The sequence below is a fragment of the Gossypium hirsutum genome, chromosome A13 (genome assembly GCF_007990345.1).
Source record: "Gossypium hirsutum isolate 1008001.06 chromosome A13, Gossypium_hirsutum_v2.1, whole genome shotgun sequence".
In the NCBI taxonomy this organism is placed as follows: domain Eukaryota; kingdom Viridiplantae; phylum Streptophyta; class Magnoliopsida; order Malvales; family Malvaceae; genus Gossypium; species Gossypium hirsutum.
In genome coordinates this window covers 86,537,648-86,559,922 of record NC_053436.1, presented here as the reverse complement: position 1 = coordinate 86,559,922, position 22,275 = coordinate 86,537,648, and the positions used below count along the sequence as shown (strand labels likewise).

General features: G+C 31.7%; 2 protein-coding genes across 4 annotated transcripts; one reads left to right on the top strand and one right to left on the bottom strand.

The window, feature by feature from the left end:
• Nucleotides 1–5,773: 5,773 nt before the first annotated feature.
• Nucleotides 5,774–9,143, top strand: LOC107895099 (uncharacterized). 3 transcript variants are annotated; one of them, XM_016820320.2, is made up of 8 exons: nt 5,774–6,332; nt 6,472–6,608; nt 6,748–6,792; nt 7,118–7,188; nt 7,372–7,457; nt 7,899–7,957; nt 8,367–8,490; nt 8,858–9,143. In XM_016820320.2, exons 1-7 carry the CDS (start codon nt 6,330–6,332, stop codon nt 8,449–8,451), a joined length of 486 nt encoding a protein of 161 aa, XP_016675809.1. In that variant the 5' UTR covers nt 5,774–6,329; the 3' UTR covers nt 8,452–8,490; nt 8,858–9,143. The 3 variants fall into 3 exon arrangements, with proteins under 3 accessions (XP_016675809.1, XP_016675814.1, XP_016675811.1); XM_016820325.2 differs by having other exon boundaries at nt 5,775–6,167; XM_016820322.2 differs by having other exon boundaries at nt 5,776–6,137.
• Nucleotides 9,144–10,879: 1,736 nt separating this feature from the next.
• Nucleotides 10,880–12,055, bottom strand: LOC107895098 (transcription repressor MYB6-like). Its single transcript, NM_001326832.1, has 3 exons — nt 11,865–12,055; nt 11,649–11,778; nt 10,880–11,559 (listed from the first exon to the last, which is right to left on the bottom strand). The coding sequence occupies exons 1-3, from the start codon at nt 11,995–11,997 to the stop codon at nt 10,938–10,940; spliced, it is 885 nt and encodes a 294-aa protein (NP_001313761.1). The 5' UTR covers nt 11,998–12,055; the 3' UTR covers nt 10,880–10,937.
• Between the last annotated feature and the right edge of the window lie 10,220 nt (nt 12,056–22,275).

Sequence of the window (22,275 nt, the reverse complement as noted above, 5' to 3'; positions counted from 1 at the left end):
GTCTTAATCGTCCCATCGTGCATCTTAATTTTAATAGTACCAATACAAATTACCTTACTAGATGAATCGTTCCCCATGCGCACAACTCCACCTTCAACTGAACTGTATGTGGAGAACCATTCTCTATTGGGACACATGTGGAAAGAACATCCCGAATCTAGGATTCACTCGGACGTGAGCTTGGAGTTATCACTCGTTGACACTAATAAGAAATCATCACCATTTTTATCGGCCAAATTAGCACCAGCTACATCTTCCTTGTTACTCTCAACAGCTCTTTTATTTCGCAGTTTATAACAATCTGCTTTGACGTGACCTAACTTTTTACAATAGCAACACCTTTTATCTCGTTTCTTTGATGCTACCAAAACAGAAGCTTGCCTATCTGTCTTGCTATCCAAATGAAGCTCATTGTCGAGTTTGTCTCTACTCAACAAATGACCCTTCACATCTTCGAACGAGAGCTTGTCTCTGCCATAAATCAGGGTCTCCCTGAAAGACTTGTATGAAAGGGGTAAAGAGCACAATAATAGCATAGCCTGAGCTTCATCGTCAATATGAACCTCAACATTCTTTAAATCATTTAAAAGAGTAATGAATTGACTGATGTGATCTCTAAGAAGCTCACCTTCGTTCATGAGAAACGTAAATAGACGTTGTTTCAACACTAAACGGTTAGCCAAAGACTTAGTCGCATAAAGAGTTTCTAACCTTTTCCACAAGGCAGATGAGGTCTTCTCCATCAATACCTCCTGCAATACCGTATTCGTGAGGCACAACTGGATTGCAGATAAAGCCTTTTCATCAAGCTCTTCCCATTCTGTTTTATTTAGATTCTCAGGCTTTTTCCCGATAACAACCTTTTTCAAGCCTGATTAAACTAGAATTGCCATCATCCGAACTTGCCACAGATTGAAATTTGTCTCACCATCGAACTTCTCAATTTCAAACCTTATTGTTGCCATCTCTGAACGGGCTAATCTATGAAAATTGAACTAACTCTGATACCACTTGTTAGGATTTTAACCTAATTAAGTAACGAACAAGAAAATAGCAAAATAAATTGAGAAATTGAACACACAAATTTTACGTGGAAAACCCCTCCAAAGAGGATAAAAAAACCACGGGAAAAGATAATTTTACTATAATGGCAAAAGAATGAAGAGTATAAAAGATGGAGATAAAAACTAAATCCTGAAAACTCGAAAACAAAGAACCCACAAAACGTAAACACAAAATTCTCTAAATGTGTTATGAGTTCTAATCTCTAATGGGTGTATTTTCTAAGGTTGTAAAAGAGCCTATTTATAGGCTAAATTCATAAGTCAAATAATAATAAAATAATCTAAACTAATCAGTGTTTAATTGAAACAAGTAAACAGAGTTTAACTAAAATATTATTTCTCAAATTTGACTGAAAATAGGAATCATATTTAACAAAAATCTATTTGGTACTAATTTAAAATCTCTACGAATTTTTCTCAAAATTTCAAAATTTCAAAATTTTCTTATTGAACAGTACCCACATGCCCGTGTGGTCTAGGGGACACGCCCGTGTCCTTTACCCATATAACTCTCTAACTTATTACTTATGAACAAATTAGTTTCACACGGCCAAGACACACGCCCGTGTGCCAGGCCATGTAGACTAAAAATGAGTTTAAGAATTCAAGTTTACCAACCTTGCAAATCATAAACCACAAACAACATAATTTCTAATCTTTTAACTTACTCAAATTACGATCAAACACATCTAAAACATATTAAATCGACCATCTTAAGTGTCTAGCCAATGTACCTTCATTGGTACCTCAATTTTTATGAACAAAACCTAGCGATAATTTACTAATCAAACCTATTTATAATTATTTCCAAATTTTCATATTTATACCAAACTTAATTAAGCTGTGTACTCAACCATTATCATTTATAACAACATTTACAACAACTTTCCAAAATAACCACTTTTGACATCCTAGGTACATGCCATTACCAATAATGAACATACTTCTCCACTTACAGTTTGGGATCGGCCTGGGATGCTGATTCAACGATCTGACTTTAACTTATCCTGTGCACGGCAACAAACCGTACGCTGAGTATGAACTCAGTGGTATTTTTATAATCTGAACACTTAATAACATAACATACACTTAAAATAATATAATGATCATAAATATTCAATTATTCATTGCATGGATAAATTCTTTATAACTCATTCAATCTTTATCATCTATTAACCCGATTAGCTTTTCAAAATAAATTTACAAATCATTTAAAACAATAATATTTTCCATTCATATGTCTCACTTACACTTCTGTTCATTATTCAATTTCAGTAAATAATATTCAACTATTACATTTCATTCAGTAACCCGTATAATCCAAGCTCAATATCAGTTAATCTTTTTTAGTGTCACTCAATTTATCAGTTTCATTTAGTAACGTTCAATTATTCAGTAGCAATTAGTTATTCAGTAACAATCATTTGCTCAGTAGCAATCAGTTATTTAGTAAAGATCAGTAAAGATCAATTATTCAGTAGCAGTCAGTCATTCAGTACTTTTATTTACCCCTATTAACATGTCTCAGACACTGACGGATACACGGATCCAACCATCACACCAATACAGTATGGAACATAATGCCTCATCGGCCAAGCCGAAGTAAACAGTAACAGTAACAGTACGGTACAGAGTACCTCATCGGAATAATCCGAAGTAACAGTAATAGTACAACACACAAGGTGCATCATCGACTTAAAGTCGAAGTAACAGTACGACACTTATAGTGCCTCATCAACTCAAGGTCGAAGTATCCCTGAACACTTCCAATACTATGGCATGCCAACTATATCCAACTTAGCCGAATACTGTTAATAGAGTTTTCAATTTCACTTTCAAATTTTTTTCAACCAATACACATTTTAATTAATCACATATATTCTCACATCAATACAATTCACTTTACTTTTCAATATCAAATATTTAAATTTCACAATAATCACATATTCATAATTAATTTCATCACATTCCCAATCAATATATTTTTCAAATATAACATACATCCAATATTCAATTTTCATATCACCCACATATATCGATATAAATTCAATTCAATAACAATTACTAATACTTACCTTAATTTCTTACAATAACATATAAACTAGACTATAATAGTTAATAATTAAAATTTAGATTATTTACCAACTCAATTTTAAATTCAATACTAATGCTCAAATATCATATAAAATATAATTTCACAAATACTCAATTCAATATCAAATATACTACACTTACCTTAATTTTCTTACCATAAACATTTAAATTAAAATATAACAATTAATAATTAAATTAGGATTATAGAAATACAAACTGTAATTTCTTGAATTATTCTTCGTCCACCTTTTCTTTTCCTTTCTTTGTAGATGTCTCGGGTGAGATGTTGGCTATTAAAACTTACAGCTTCAAATCTCCAATTTTCCCTTTTTTTTCTTTCTTTTCTTTCTTTCCTTCCTTCCTTCTGTGTTTCGTTTCATGCTATTCTGTTTCTTTCATTCTTTTTCATTTCTTTTTCTTTTATTTCATTTACTTTATATATATTATAATAATATAATTTAATAACATACTTATATAATAAGTAAACATACATATATTTCACAATTGTATGTATATTAGCATTACACATGTCATTATATGCACTTTACATTTGTCAACTTTTAATTAATTAATTTATTTATTTACTTTATTTAATTAATATAAAATAATATTAATACAATAATATTTACTTAAATAATAAGTAAATACATACATGTATTACGAATGTATGTATAATATTTATTACACATGTATTTTATTTTTACCATACACTTGGTACTCATTTTGGCTTATTTGCTTATTTAGTCCCTTCAATTTTCTTTATTCTATAATTAAACTTTTACACTTTATTCAATTTAATCCTTTTTATCTAATTATCCTTAATTTAAGCTAATTCACTTCATTAAACTCTAATTAACTACCCACTTAACTTCGTAAATATTTTTAATAAATATTTACGAATCCATTTTTCAGAAACTGAGACCCGAAAATATACTTTTCCAGTACCCGTAAAATTCGGGTCATTACAATATTTACAAATAAAACAAATTAATATATGCAAATATTTATATAAAAAATATTTATATTTATGTAAAAACATCAGATTTAAATAAAAAAATTAAATAATTATTTATAATTATTTAAAACATCAGATTTGAAAACAATTAAATAAACAGGATTTTGGAAAACCAAAAATTGAATAAGAGTATCGAGTTTTACTAGATGTTAAGACCTGTTTTCACAGTTTCCTTAAGACATATTCGACTGCTCCTATGGTACTTGGAGAAACATTGGTCGACTATCTCCCAAGATACAACAACAAAATGATCGCGATAGTAGTAGTACCTTTACAGTGATCAACGAACAAACCTTGCCTTCTTCTATCACTGAAACATTTGAAAATTTGGAGAGGAAAAAGAAAAGAATTTTTGAGAGTGAAAAATTCGTTATGTGTCTCTGTGTCTCTAAAGAATTCTACAGTATTCATTAGGCTTTTATAGGCATTCAACATGGAGGAATTTTAGAAATTTCCATGAGTCGGTTCAGACTTCCACTTAGTTTCACCCAAGCTTCATCTTGGTCATCGATTAAGCACCCAAGTTAGGGTCTATAAGCAATGACAATTGCCCTATGAAGACTCGCTTTCGCTACGGCTCATGTGGCTTCCCTTAACCAAGCCACTATTTATGAGTCACCGGCTTATTCTTCAACAAGCACACGATCAGAACCTTGGGCTCCTCCAACTTCTTGGAGCTTACGGTTTCATGTTTTATTTCACTCCCTGGCGGGGGTTCTTTTCACCCTTCCCTCACGTACCTATCAGTCACCAAGGAGTATTTAACCTTGCAAGGTGGTCTTTTGCTAATTCACACAGGATTCCACGTGCCTCATGCTACTCGGGCCAGAGTGTAAGCTAATGATTCTTTCGGGCTACTGGACTATCGCCATCTAGGTTTATACATGAAAAAAATAAATTACGTATTAGCTAAAATATCCACAAGTCCTTTTTGGGCTCGACTAGTCTGAACATTCTGCGTCATCCACGTTGTGCAAGTGCGGCCCCAACCCTAGTGGGTTTGTATTTTCACCCTACTGTGTGCAAAACAAAATTTTAAGCTTAGTTATTCAATAACCCTCAAGTGGGTTCTCATATATATACATATCTTACACTTGGTGTTTAATCAATATGGAATCTAAGTTTTTCTTTTCTTTCAACATAATTCACAAGTAGCTTACTTTGAGCATCAATTTCTCATTCATCACTCAACCATTTTGAGCATATGATATACCGTTGTAAAGGTCTCATGGAAGAGAATATAAAACCATAATTTTATGATTTAACTCTCCACCTTAACCAATCAAGAATATGCCTCAAAATTTTCAAAAATTACATTTTTCTAACAAATTTTATAGTCTAAGTCTACTTAAAATTGTGTAACTTTAAATTTATACTTATCAGAATCCCAAAATTTTTATTGACTTCATCGTGTCGAAGAGTCCTATTATAAAAAATAATCGAACATATCCTCTTAAAACAATTGTTTGACATGGTGAACTTTCATTTCATTTAATTAATTAATTAAAAGAAAAATATATAGGTCGGAAGAATTTTAGGCCTTGTTTGGTTCACATGAACGGCTTAGCCATTCCTCCCTTATTTAATACAGTAAAACTATTTAGGGGTTTGGTTGGTTGTAAAACTTATTCTGTTGAATAGCAATTACAGCCTGATTCCTTAAAACCACTGAATAACAATTCAATGCCATCTCTAATGAATGGCTATTCAACACTTCTAGTAATGTACAAAATTATTTTTCTTTCTTTTTCTACCCATCTCACATCCTCTTCCAACTCCCAACTCCCATCTAAGATTTTTTCAACAAATCTCGTATGAAATTTGTCTTTTTTTTTAAAAAAACTTTCTCTTTACCCTCACCATTCTCCCAATATACCTTTGTAGAATGTTTAGAGTGAGCAAGAGGAGGGTTTTAAAAGAACAACAACAATAGCCATGCCGATCTTTCTAATCATTCATTTCAGGTTTAATCAAACCCTCAAGAATGTCCAAAAGTACCTTTTTCTAATCGTTCCAATTTCCCATTACTTTTCTTCCTCTATTTTTTTTCTAGTTTCTCAATGTTGATTTTGGATTATTCTTTTTCATTGGATTTAGAGAAATACCTTCATCTTTCAAATTTTAGTTTTGATTCTGAATAAGATAGATTGAGGAAAATGGTAATACTATGTTTTTCATGATGGAGTTGCAATGTATCGAGTTGGGTTTTTGGTTTTAACTTTCGTTTGTGTTTCTTATGGCATTCAGCTACCTTTTGCAATTATTTGGGTTTATTTCCTTTACCTCAAACTACTGTAGGACGATGAGGATAAAATCAAGGCTGTTGATACAGAGTTGGATCAGTCCTTAAAGAATATGCTACCAACAAAGGGTTCACGTGCATGCCCCGAGGATGAGAGAGATGTTGACCAAAGGAATGGAGTTGGAAAGAATAGGTAAGGAGTTTACCTTATTTTTTATCAGCTTTCTTTTGAGCATTTTTTTCCTGACCAAAGAAAATGGTTACTATTATTCATATTCTGTTTGATGATTGGTGAAAATTGCGTGTATACTTGTTGCTGAAATTGTATGCAGTTCAAGGGTTCAGAAGTTGTGGAATGCCAAAATGACCATTTTCAGGTACTTATTATGGAATTTGTATACCTCTGAGCTAATATAGGTTTGGTTTTATTTAGAGTGACAGATGTTGTTTAGATAGACTAAAATGCTTGTTTCATAGTGCTAAACCTATTGTTTGAAAACCAATCATTTTAAGCTTAAAATGTATGCCCTTTTGGATTTTTAAGACTGTAGCTAAACTTTTCATTTGGTCCCTAACTGTTATCCTCTTATCACCCAATTGGATACAAACTATAGCTACAAGTTTTATGTTATAATAGGAAAGATTTTGAAGGTCATCCCTGACTTTGTATCTGCTTGGTTATGGGTTTAAACCCTGAAATAGCTTCTGTGAACGGGGGAAGGCAGCATATATTAGACCTACTCCTATTTATAACCAAGATCCTTGTGCACTGGGTACGACCTTTTTTTTCTGTATGTGCTTGGATAGATTTCATTCAGTTGTATCATTGATAACAGAATTAAGATGGATGACCTATGAAGATTTTTCTTTTCAGAATATTTAAGAATGTATGTTGTGCTATAAAGCGAGTATTTGGTACCTTGTTGTAACTATTAATATTGCTTTGAATTTTGCAGCTATTATGATAAATCATATTACTTGGGACACAAATATGTTTGAACCATTTTTAGAGGTTGATGTGAAGTTGAATCTACGTCTTGAGGTTGTTATCTTATTGGCTTCAAAGATCATGATAGTTTCCTGGATATTTAACTTCAATTCTGCCCCGTGACAAAACATTGTTCTTTTAGGTTGTCTAGAATATCCCTCTGTATATATTTTTGCCTTCCAAAATAATATGAAATTGTTAAGTTTTGCAGTCCCTTTTAGGTTTATTGAATTTCAAAATTTTTATGCTCCTGGTGCATTACCTTAATTTGGGAGCCCCTTTGACTAGATAGTTTTGGCTCACATGATTTGATTTATATTTTACTTCTGTAGAATCTTGATTCTAGTTATATTTTTTAAAAAGTCAGCATGATAATGTGATTGTATTTCTGTTATAGTATAACGTGTTTAATTATCTCATCTTTCTAGCTGTTTAAGCAATGATTTTTTATTTTACTTTGATAGCATTATGGATGAGGTTGATTTTTGTAAACAGATTTACACGCGACCTTTTATTTTACTGCCAACTTCAGCCGTCGAGGGTCCAAGAAATATGTAAGTATATCTTGTTTAATTGCAGCATATAAATGCTAGGGTTATGTTTATGTATCCTATCTTATCCATTTGCATATTTATCTTTTGGGGCTTGCAAGATTTAAGGAGCCTCTCTAACTATACTATTTTGTTTATGTATCCTATCTTATCTATTTGCACATTTATCTTTTGGGGCTTGCAAGATTTAATGAGCCTCTCTAACTATACTATTATTTCATTACTTTAGTATATCCATTTAATATATAGTGAATGATAATTAGTATGGTTGATTAAATCGCATTACATAGTGTCTGACACAAACTTAATCCTCTACCTCAAATACTGTTATTAGTACGGGAGGGGGGATTTTCATTTTCACTTGCTAATTTTTCCATGCATATATTATAAAATGGATTTGTTATTAATACAGAAAAATACAAGCTCTACTGGATAGACTTATTCCTTTGCTTCTTCAGCAAGTAGTGCAAGATTGCAGCAACTGGGTTCAACTGTAAAAGCAGCTGATAAATTAGCTTCTTTGTTCATATCAGCTAGTAAGCCTTTCACCCATTAACTATTTTATTTTCCCCAATTTGTGTTTCTTTGTCTCAGTTAAGCCCATGATGATGAACCATATTCTTTTTAATCTGAATCAATGGCAACCGGTTTTAATCTAAGAAAAAAGTAGGGAGGGGAGGGGGAATAGCATATTCAGACATACTGATTGAGGCTGGCTATTTAACAAATTAACGATCATATTCGCCAAATGTAGCTGTATTTTGTTCTGTCAGATTAAAGTGATGTAATGAAGGATGTTAATCTGCTCATGCTAGCAATAGTATTCGTTTTAATTACCTTAAATAATAGTTTTCTTTTCTTGGATGTTCTAACCTTGCCTTTGTGTTAAATTACTAATAACAGGTAAACTAGCAAAGTCAAGGCCGAGTAAATCAATAAATTTGATATTTCAGCAGAAAGGCATTGTTGAGATTCGGCAGAGAAGGCATTGTTGAGATTCACAAACTCAATAAATTTTGACATCTCTGGTTAGAAATAGTTGAAATCTTTATCACAATATGGGTTAAGTTTTGACATCATTTTATTATGATTGCGGATTGTCCCCAGTTGGTCTCTTTGGAAACAGAGGAGATATTGCAACTTGACAAGATTCTGAGTGTTGAATATATAGAAATAATATGTTTGTGCCTTTTCTTTTTGATGGTTCAGTGATTCTAATACCAATGGACAAGTAGAAAAATAAAAATTTTAGACTATTTATATAATTTTATTATGTTGGTACCAAATTTCAAACTATTTATACAAATGTTTTAGCAATACTAATACCAATGGTGGACAAGTAGAAAAATAAAAAGATACACTTTTTCTTTTTGGTGCTTTGTGCCTTTTTCTTTTTAATAAAAATTTCATGTTTAATACAATTTATCAATTTTAGATTATCACACAGATAAAAAATTATATAAAAAATTATGTAAAAAACAAATGAAACTTTAGTTGAAACTATAAATTTGGGATTAATTTATAGGAAGATAATGACACAAGTTATTATAGTCCAAATGAAACTTTAGATGAAACCATAAAATTGAGATTAATTTATAGAAAGATTAATTAATTGAAGATAATTAAATTATTTGTATCGCTAATGATATTCTAACACATTAAATATGCATTGCAGTTTAAAAATAATAAAATAGTTATATATTATTTTTCTAATATTATATATTATGATTTTTATTCATTCATATTTTAATAATAATTATATTAAAGTATGATTAAATTATTTATTATTAAATTATGTTTAATAATAATCCTATTATAAATTAATAAAAATAACAATAATCATCTACCTAAAATAATTCTGCTAAGGGTATTCTGGTCATTTTAGTTTTTTTCCTTATGCTATTATAGCATCATTCCATTCAACCAAACACAAAAATACTATTACAGTTCTATTCCATTCTATTCAACTAAACAGTTGAATTACTGATTATAGTTCTATTCAATTACAGTACTATTCAATTACAGTGAACCAAATGTACCCTTAAAGAATAAATAGTTAAAGTGTTAAAATGAAATCTGATGATACAAACACAACAAAATTGTTTTTCGAGAAAGATAAAATTATTATTTCTTTTAAAAGTTTACGACTATAGTTATAAATCAAATAAATAAAAATAAATATAAAAAGAATTGGAGATAATTTCGTTGAAGTCCAAAAACCAATATTACTAAGCTTTCATTTAATAAATTATATTAACATTTTATATCATGTATATATTAAACATATTCAATTTTAGTTATGAAAAAATATATTAAATATTTAAGAATTATTTTTATCAGGTGCAAATAAGAACCTGACAAGTGTATATTTTAGAGTTTTGAGTGGAATAACAATATTCAAATATAAACGTAACTCACCAATGTTTGTCGGGTGGAAGGATCTTATTTAAAAAATTTTAAAGTATAATTCTATGTAGAATGTTGGAGTATATTTACTAAAATTGAAAGTAAGAAAATATTAATAGAATTAAAAATCTAATTGGAGAGGTTGAAAGACAAAAAAAGAAGTGGGATATTTATTTAACAAATTGTTGTTCCCAACGCAGACGCAGTGTGTAGGTGTGCAGAAGGAAATGTCAGTCCCTCCAAACCTTAAAAATAAAAACAAAACATGATTTGAAAAATCATTAAATGTAATAAATAATTGATGATGTATGCCAGCCACTGCCAGCCTAAACTCACTGATTACTCACCATCTCAGGATGCATTCCACATGTCGTACAAATGATGGTTAATTTGTGTAACGCTCCAATACTATGTTTTATAATACCAAAATAGCATGTTCATTGAACCTATAAATTGAACAAATCAAAAAGAGTCTTTGTTTTATAATTTTGCTTTGATTACAGTGGGCAGGCAAAAAGATAATAATTAAGCATTAATTTATCTCCTAAAAACAGAAAGAAAGAAGAAAAAGATGACCCTATGAATCCAAGGGTCTACAATAACTATAGAAGCCATTTGAATTTGAATTTTGACAGTTCCTACAAATTTCACTTGTTCCAAAACCTAATTGCCAACACAAACATACCGCCTTAGCCACCATAGCTTGTTCAAGAAACTGGAAATTGTTGTTATCTACCTTTGGTTTCGACTCGGCCGAGTTGGCATTTGATACCCGAGATGAGTCAGCTGAAACAATCCCAATCGACAGCTCCAAATTTATGTCTTGCCCATTGCTCGGACCGTATTGCTGCTTCTTGTGCAGCTGTTCTTGTTGCTCTTCATCTGTAGTCATGCCACTGCTGGCTGTACAGTTGGGTTCTTCAAGGGAATCTGTGTTGGACTTGAATTGAAATTCATTGTAATTGAAATCCAGAGACGGGTTTTTGATGGAACTGGATTTGGAAACGGATGTGGGCGAGTTTCTGAAATCCAATTCGGTGGGGGCTGTGACTGTGTTGGTATTGGCCGTTTGATTGAGAGGACGATGAGTTTGTGGATCAATTCCTCTGCTTATAAGCTTTCTTTTGATGTGTGTGTTCCAGTAGTTCTTTATCTCATTATCTGTTCTTCCTGGTAATCTTCCAGCAATCAATGACCATCTGGCAATAGATTCAACAACATGAATTTTGTCAAAATATATGATGAAATTTGAAACATCTTTAGCTGAAAATAATACGAGGAAACTCACTTGTTTCCAAGTAAACTGTGAAGCTTGATGATAAGCTCATCTTCTTCTTCAGTGAAATTTCCTCTCTTAAGATCAGGCCTCAAGTAGTTTATCCATCTTAATCTGCAACTCTTACCACATCTAAGCAGCCCTGTGGTGCCACCAAATTGGCAAGTGAGAAAGATGGAAAATAGGAAGAAAAAGCCAAACAGGTAAAACATGGAAATGAGGGGTTACCAGCAGCTTTGGGGAGGGAACGCCAGCAGCCTTCACCATGGACACGGATGTAGTTGATGAGGCGTTGATCTTCCTCTTTGGTCCAGGCACCTTTGTTGGTATGAGCCTTTTCACAACAAGGTGATCGTCCCATCAGTTACAAAATCAAATCAAATCAAATCAGGTAGAATAGAGAAAGAATAACGGTGTTATAGGTATATGGAGAGATTTAGAAAAACATGGAGAGGGGACATGGGGATGATGGAAATGAGGAAAAAAGAGAAACTGTAACTAGTGGCTGTAGGAAAATGGATAAAGCTTGTAATGTGTGAATATTTATATGTGGATGTAGATGTAATAACAAATTGGGTGGGGGGAGTCGAGGGCGAGGGCAGGGGCAGCGGGCAGCATGATGGGATTTGACCAAGTTGATAAGAAAGACAAGTGGTTAGAGATAGGGGAGCTAGATTTGGTAGGTAGCTCTACTTTTACGTCAGATTCGATCTTTTTGAGGCTGTTTTCTTTTTCTCTTTTGGTTTTTGTGGGCTCTATTTCTGCCCTTTCCCTATTGTTTCGTTTTATGTGTGGACCAACTCATTTAGTACTTTTTATAACATTTTCAATATCCAAATTCCAACCTCTTTCTATTATTTCTCTCGTCTCATCCTCTTTCATTTTCCCGCATGAAAATTGAAATGCTTCTGCCTTTTCTCATCTCAAACCCTTTTGTTCCAGCTTAAAACATAGGAGACTTACTTATCGCTTTAATCCTTTATTTCATCCATATGTTTAAACTTTTATCTTAAATAAATTAATAAGTACGATAATTAACTAATAAAAATATGATTTCTAGAAAAAAAAACATGCTCACAAATTACACAAAACCCCTACAATTAACATGATTTTTAATGTTAGCTAACTATCCAGAATTCAGGCTAAATTAGCATAATATGCTAATTTTTTTTAATTAGCACCTTAGGCTATTCTAAACTTTAATTAGGAAAATATGTTGTTTTTAGGAGAGTGCAAAAAGCGCGCCCAACTGAATGCGCTTTCACTCTCTCTCAGAGTTGGAGCTTTTTATTTTTGTAGGGTTTGGGTTTTTGGTTTTTTTTAGGATTAGGGTATTTTAAAAGTGTTCAGGACTTTCGACTAGAACGACGGAAGTTTTTAGATACTTTGAGGGGTTGGGGATGTGATAACGCGCCTCAGCACATATACATTTAATATGTCATGGCGAGATAGGACTATCACCTAAGGAACCCATCGTGGGGAAATCCGATTTTTGGGTAATAATGCTTGGTACGACTAGGGGTGGAAGTCTAGGTGGAGTTCCCAGTCGGCAGCTGTGATGCGATCACGAGTTCGAGTATAATCGAGGTTGTAACACCCCTAATTCGTCTCCGTCGCTGGATTAAGGTTATAAAGTGTTATTGTACAAAATAAAACCTTAAACTTCAAAATAGAATAATAATTCAACTTAAGTATAGATTTCCAATAACTCATTTCAATTATAGAAAACATACAAATTTGGGCCTTAAGTCGAACTTTCGGGGCTCTAAAAACAAATTAAAAATGATAGGGATCATTTTGAATAAATAATTTTTTTAAGGAAAAACCTGAAAAAATTGATAAAGCAGGGGTCGTGGCCATGTGATATACCTTAGACCGAGTGGGCATTTGAAGAAGGGACACACGGCCTTGTCCCAGCCTATGTGTGTATTCGAAATAGGGTCATACGGCCGTGTCGCAGGCTATGTGCTAAATCGTGTGACAAACTGTTTTGAGACACACTGTCGTGTCTTAGACTATGTGACACCTACACTTAAAATATAAATGACACATAACCGTGTGAGTGACCATGTGTGGCACATGACCATGTGGCAGCCTGTGTCCCAGGCCATGTGCTCCAAATTTAGCCCCTAAAACAAGCCATTTCAAAACCTATACTTGCATACCAAAACACACCTTTCACATACACATTCATATGACCAAAACACACCTTAAACACATACAAAACATATTAAATAAACATACAACCAACCCTATACATGCCAGTTATAACCATTTCAATATATATTTAAAAGCTACCAAAGTGGATCAATGGATAGTGAGATTATGCTCCGACAAAGATTCTAACCACTCAAGCTTTCTAATGATCTACAAAACAAATAAAACAACCATATAAGCAACTAGTGCTTAATAAGCTCATATAAAGGAACTTAAACTTACCAATTGCATTAAAGTAATCCACCATGATTAATTCTATTTAGTCATAGACTAAATTTATTTTTTATATACACCATACCTCACAAGGTTAGTAGGTGAAGCAAGCACATATAAATCCAACCCAATCAAGGCATATAACATATCAAACATTTCAATTTCACCATTCCTCTATCATATGACTACCATATACTTTCATTTTCTATTAACTATACTTATAATATATTCCATAGCCTTATTTTAAATCATAGATCATTTCATATGGTCACATACTCTCTAAAGCTTTAATTACTCGTTCATATAATGAAAAGAATTTCACTATATAAATCATTTGTGCACATAATTCAAATGTTACCTTGTCAATCCAAATACAACAAAACAACCTCCATTTCAAAGGAAATTTCATACCATAAATTACTTTTACTCAATAGCAATCCATACATGTAGCTAAGAAATTCATTATAATATCTTTTACTTACTAATACTATAAATATGCCATAATGTATAAGCACATAAATAGATTGTAATCTCATTATTTCATAGCCCGATGAACTAGTAACTTGACTTGGATACTCGGGTAACTACACCACTCCAGATGCATCATAGATGCGTAACAGAGGCACTAAAGTGCAATCTCGTACAAGCGCGCATACTAACCCTATAGGCATACCAATCGTATCCTAGCGACGTTCAATTAAGCATTATAAGGGCCGAAAATTTGCAATCGAAGGGATTGACACCATTCATTATTCATTTTCATATTAATTTAATTCCAATATTCAATATTATATAAATAACCTATGAAATTTCACATACATTTATACAAATAACTAGAACAATAATATAATCTCAAGAAACTTACAATTTACATATCAAACACTATGAACTTACCTTAATCAAAGTAAACATTTAAAGAGGAAATTTATAATTCCTGATAACCAAATACGATTTCACCAATCACATTAATAACTGTTTGCATATCCTTTAATTTGATTAATTTCTCTAGCCGATCCATAATAATAATTTATCTTCAATTAAATATAAACATAGCATAAATATCTATTTACATTCATTCAAAATAGAAAATAATGATTTCAATCCTTCTATGAACTTACCTCAACTAAAATGGTTACTAAAACAGAGTCGACAACTAGTCCAAAACTTTAGCTTTTCCTCTATTTAAATCCGATTACAACATTTCTTGATCATGCATAAAGAATCAAACTTGGCCGAATGTATTACACCTTAAAAATGGTGGTTTTGGTGGCTAAGCTTCCAAATGAAGAAGATGAAGTGTGTTTCTTTTGTTTATAATAATTTAATGCTTAATTATCATTTTGCCCTTATGATAAATCTTTAAAATTTCAACAATTTAAGGTCCAAAATCATCCACTATCTAAAAATTTGGTATAATTACCATATAATTCCATTAATTTAAAATTTCATAGTCATTTGACCCCTTTAACATATAGAATTCAACTTTTTCACCTTTTACGATTTAGTCCTTTTTGCCTAATTAACTATTTAAACGTTAAAATTTCCTAACCAAATTTTAATGTAACCCTACTAACACTCTGTAAATATTTAATAAAATACTTACTGGCTCAGTTTATAAAAATGAAGCCCCAATACCTCCTTTTTAAAAACCACTCGACTTTAAGAATTTACCACTAGAACCTAATTGCTCATTCAAATAACATAATTTATCAAGTCAAAATTTATTATAAAACTATATTTGTGGCCCCGAAGCCACTATTTTTGACACCACTGAGAAATGGGCTATTACAACTCTCCCCTTTAAGAAAATTTCGTTCTCGAAATTTCTCACCTGTAAATAGTTTCGGTTATGGCATTCTAAAAGACTCTTCAATTTTCCAAATTGAATATGTTTTGTTCTGGTTAGTAAAACGGGGTTCTTCACTTTCGTCTGGGAAAAGCTTCGGCAATATCATTTTAATACAAGACTAGTAGCTGTTATTATAAAAAACGAATGTAACCCAATACAAATATTTTCCAATTACCCTTGAACTTGATGATGTAACACTGTATTATGTCTTCTAGGATTTGAATTTCTCGTTCCAACTGTTTATCTGTTTGCGCCATGACTTCATGAAATTTACTTTGGAATTTATAGATAAACTCTAACACATGCAACTCAACTAGCTTTTCAAGTGGATATTTCATTCTAACTAGAACAAAATGAGTCAATTTCATTAGCTTGATAGTAAGAATTTAGATTAAGTCTTTCTTTATCATTTTCAACGACAATCCAAATACAAAATCTACCATGACTCACTTTCAATCCCATTTAAAAATCATAATAGTTCGTAATATTTCATACAAAACTTAGTATTTAACTTTGACCTGTTGTCATACCAAATGTCTCGGTACAAATTCTGAAATTTCACATTTTATTCCATAATATCAATCACTCTGTCTCAAGTCATTATAAATTGTATCGCTGTCAACCTTATGTAAAATATCTTGTATCTTCCTAGAACTATTTAGCTCACATATTCGACTTCAAAAATATAGATTACTATCAAAATTCATACTAAAATTAGTGACCTAATCATTCTGAATTTGTTCTCAATTAACTAACAAATTTGAGTATTTTCTTTGCACCTCATAAATTTCGTGACGACTTAACTATTCAACTCTAAAGTTTGTAATAATTGATCTAGCATAATTTGAGATCATCTGAGTGAAACACTATTGTAAATAACAAATTATTCTCTGGCTTATTTTGAAGTAGTTATCTGACTTGATTAAACAAATTAGATGTTTACTTGTAATAGCTTCATCATCAAAAATACAATTATCGAGAAGTTTCTAATAAATCATCTATAATACTAGTTTTCCAATGCTGAGCATGCTCTAAATTAGTTTTATAATAAATCAGTATACCATCAATAAAGAATAACAATGAATCTGTCAAAATGTGATTGAAAAGAAATTTGATACACTGGATCTTCAAATGTTGTAGGAGCATTATTTAATCCAAAATACATAACTAAAAACTCACAGTATTTGTAACAAGTTCTGAACGCTGTTTTCGGTACATTTACATATGCAACTCACAACTAAAAATAACCAGATCAGTAATCTGTCTTCAAAAACACAATCACACTTTCAACTGATCGAATAGTCTTCAATACGAAGTAACGAATGTTTATTCTCTATCGTGACTTTATTCAACTACCAGCAATTTAAACTCATCAACTCATCTTTATTATTATTATTATTATTATTATTATTATTATTTTCATAACCCAATACAAGTGTGCCCAAAGTGATAAACTCGGTCGAATAAAACCTCTTTCAATTAATTCTTGTAACTAAGCTTTAAATTCTTTTAAACCGGTTGAAGTTGTTCTGTATAGAGAAATCCGAATCAAATCAGTTACTGATATAAATTCTATAGCAAACTCAATTTCTTGCTTTGGCAATAAACCCAAAAATTCCATATGAAAAGCATATATTAAACTACCGATAACTGATCAACCTTCGAACCTATTCGTGACCTTTCCCAACATTGCCGTGCAAAGGTCCACTTTCCTTCAAACCACCATTGGTCTCGTGATGACTGGCCCATCCACTGGCAGACTGAGCTGGAATGCTACGTCCTTGAGTGTGATTGTACACTCACTGCATGAAAGGTGGGCAGTATGTGTTTCAGCCCTCTATCTTTCCACCAACGCGTTGATTAGTGTGGGCTTGAGTTTGCAGCCCCCTTGTATGCAAGATGCATGCAAGAATCCAACCTCTTACATGTACCCACAAATTTCAGGGATCGGAAACTTCCCCGTATTATGTATCAACGCCTCTAGTACACGATTGTCTGCCTATTTATAACATAAAAAAATATTATAGTTTTAAAATTTTTAACATAATTAAAAATAATGAAATTTTAAGTTTCGCCTTACCATTGCTAATTGGGTAGCGGAAAAATGGTTGTCGTCGAAGTGGATTGGAGAGGTGTCTATTCTTGAGAAATTGATGCGAATGAATAAAATACAATAATATTAAAAAAATATTTTTAAATGAAAATATAAATAAATATTAAATATTAAATGAATAAATATTTTTTGTACTGTTTGGCACAACAATGGTAAAAAAGCCGTTGCATTTTACTATTGAGGGAAAGCGCGTCTAGTTGGGTGCACTTTCTGCACAGATGGCAGGAAAGTACGTGAACTAGACGCGCTTTCACTTTCGCTCTCCTAAAAATGACCTATTTTTCTAATTAAAGCTTAAATTGACTTAAAGGCCTAATTAAAAAAAATTAGCATATTTTGCTAATTTAGCCTATGATTAAGTTTCGCTTTTCATGATATTCCAAGATTATGAAAAGTTCCATTATCATAATTCAAACTCTTCCTTATTCTATATTAAATTAACATTGTTTTATAACTATCAATATCATTTTTTTTAAAAAAATAGAGAGATGAAAAACCCAAATGAAAATAAAAATCATAATGTAAAACAAACCTTGAATAATTTGTTTGGATTCTTTGATAATGATAGTATAATGGATAATAAAGGAACAGATGAGTCATTCTCGAATCAAATGGAATAGATGAAAATGCTAGTCCTATTGATGAGATTCATGACCAAGATGTGCATCATTAATATTTTCATGATACTAATGTGGGAGATTCTATAGTTGCTAAGGATGATATGTGAAATGTCCATGATTTGAATTAAGGTCACGTACAAGGAAAGTTATCGGCCTCACAAGAATTGATGCATTGTTCAAATTTTATGAAAAACATGCCAAGTCTAATGGATTTAATATGGTGAAAATTTTGTTATGTAAAAAGAGAGGTGAAGTCCCCATGTATGCTCTCTTAACTTGTGATACATGTGGCAAATCTAATGAAAAATGCTGTAAAAAGAGAAATTGTTGTGGTGCCAAGGTCAATGTTGTATTAGATGATGATGGGACTTGACATGTTACAAAGGTAGTTATAAACCATTCTCATGAACTTCTTCCTAAAATGTCTAGGTTTATGTTTACATATAGGCATGTGTCTAACTGGTTAAGGAGAAGTATTGAGGCAAATGATATAACTAGCCTTCAAATTTACAAGAATAGTAAATTGGTCCAAGCTTAATTAGGTGGTAAAAAAGATATGAGTGGTTTACTAGAGAATTGTAGAAATTTTATTCATGGTAATATGAGGTTGATCTTGTGAGAAAGGAATCTTCAGTTTTTATGCAAGTTTTTTTTTTTGTGAAATGAAAAGGAAAGACAAAGACTTCCATGATGTTTTTAGTTTTGCCACAACTTATCTTGTGAAAAATATAGGATGTCATTTGCTTCCTTAGTTGGAATTAATCACTATGGTCAATTTATCCTCTTAGGGTGTGCTTGTGGAGATGTAGTAACCTTTAGATAATTGTTTTACAATGTGGCTCTTGGTTATAGGAGACATTCAATATTATTACATTTTGACAGACTAGTGTATGAGCATAAGGGCAATGATCAATGGGATGATGCCTACCACAACCCATAGATTACACATATGACACATTTACACTAAGCTTCCTACAAAAATTGAAGGGTGTTGCTAATTAGAAGGAAGTGAAGAAAGTATTTAAGTCCACTATCCAAGTAAGCCTAACAATAGTTGAACTTGGGGTTAGGTGAGTGTGTTTTCTTAATAATCATAGCTTGGATGGAAATGAATGGCTACTTAAGTTATATGATGAAAGGGAATGTTGGGTTTTTTGTCTATCTTAGACACATATTCCATGTTAGAATGAAATCAACTCAAATAAGTGAAGGGATGCATGCTTACTTCAATAGGTTTTTGAAGAATGGAAGCATTCTCAAGAACTTTGTAGAGTAGTACAGGTTGGTTTTAAGAGAAAAGCATGAGAAAGAGTTGAGAGCTGAGTTTAAGTCTAAGTACAATAAATCTAGATTCCTATTTGGATTCTTATGGGAGGAGTAGTTGAAAAAAGCTCTTACATTAAATATATTTAAGATGGTTTGTAACAAACTATTAAAATTTCTTTCAATGTGAGTTGAAGATTCCTATTGATGACACAAAAAATTCAATTGCTAATTAGCTTGGTGTAAGGACATTCAGAATAAAAGATAGGTCTATAAGGAATGACTACTATGGAAATGCATTTGTCTTCACAGTGGATTACAAATATGAGGATCAATATTTGGACAAAAATTGCTAGTTATTTGAGCTAGAGGGATTATATGTTGCCATGTTATGAAAGTGTTGGCCCACAAAATGATTAATGTATGCAATGACATGCATGTAAAAACAAGATATGGAAAGGATGTTTATCGACCTGAATTAAATAATTTTTTTCTAAAGGAGGATATCCAAATATGTCTGTTATATACAAAAAAAAAAAATAGAAAAAAAAAGAAAGAAGAAGATATTCTTGGTTATTTTGATCATGTTGTTGATATTGGCATAGATAGCAATACTAAGATTAATTACAAAAAAGCAAAGCTTTTTGAATTGAGGGATGATTTGTTAAATTAGAATGACAATATTGAAGGTAGCCCTATAATACAAAATCTTACAATAGTTAATGATGGTGTCCCTATAATACAAAATTTTGATGTTACTTGAACTTGAGGAAGGCGACATACAAATCAATTGAGGTCTATATGAAGGCAAATACAACTAGCAGGGGAATCTTTAAAGGTTGGCACAAAGGTAGAGGCTTGTTTTAAATATGTTATTGAGATTATTAGTATGTTTTTTTTTTAGTTTAAGGTAGTTATGCATATATAATTAGTTGTATGTGAAAAGATTTAGAAACAATATTAATAATATGAATAGAAAACTGAACAATAAGAACATTACTAATAATAGGGATAAACTATGAATCACGCCTTCAGGCTTCTCTAGCAACTCTAGAGATTCTTTAGAACAACATGGAGAGCTTCATTACCTTTAAGGATGAAGTTAGAAAATTCATGCAAAAAATCATCAAAGGCATGAGTAATGAATACGTGAGGCCTATTATGCTTCATGAGTATCCATTAACTAAAATGTATGACATGTTTCTGAACCAGAGTATGACATGTTTTCACACTTAAATAATATCAAAATTGGCTAAAAGCACATGATCCATAAAGTCAAATATAGCGATTAACAGGTTGACACTAAGCCTTCATACTAACTAGAAAAAAAGAGTAAAAAAATATTATTTTAATATTAATCACAAGATATGGTTACAAATAAGTCAAAACTTTGTTCTAAAATGTACAATTAATCAAGGATTTAAATTTTTTTATTTCCATTATTTATTTTCTATTGAACGAAAAGAAAAAACTTTCTAGAATGACAAATATAAAATAATAACTTTCTTAAATCTCAAACAACAAAATGTAAACACCATAATAAATAAATCATTGAAAACTTTTACAAATACTCACACCAATAATGAAACTTGCAATAGAAGTATACATCATGTAACACCTTCACCCGACCTGATCACCAGATCCGGGTACAAGTGTCACAACTGAATCAGGTTATTGTTCTTGAAAGGGTCTAGCTAATTTAAAATGAACTGTAATACTTAACTACATATCTATCTATGTCCACCATTCTTTAATGACAAAATTTTAATTAAAATATATATTTTTTACAACTTCGGATTTTAAGAGAACTACATCAATACATCATGTTTGCCCACATGGCGAAGCTCCTAAAGGACCCCATTCTTATGTGCATGCATTGTCTTTTAATAATTCCTTGATTCCTTACGATCTGACTTGGTCCCTCATTGAGTTCCTTATCCCATAGATCTTACAACCACAAGTCAAAAATTTGTAAGTTCCGAGGAACTTAGTGAGCTTCTAAGTTACACCAAAACATACTCCCTCCTTGTTGGAGGACTTAAATAAAGAATACTAAAATAAAAATAAACTCCCTGCTTGTATAGGGAAAATTTTCCGAAACCGATCCATTTCTTTTCGATTTATTTTAGGACTTGTCTATCGGTGAGTAGGTCTTTAAGTACTCCTTTCTTGAACCATATGATTTCTAACTTTATGATTTCCTGAATGGCTCCTCATACCCGAGAGCTACCCCCTCCCTATGACTGTCTTTTCTCTCATTGTTACCCTAAGATGAATTGTTTCATTCCTCCATCATGCCCTATTAGTACGGCCTTACAGCTTACCCTCTTAAACGCTCTTGCGAGTCTTATAAATCTATTTAAT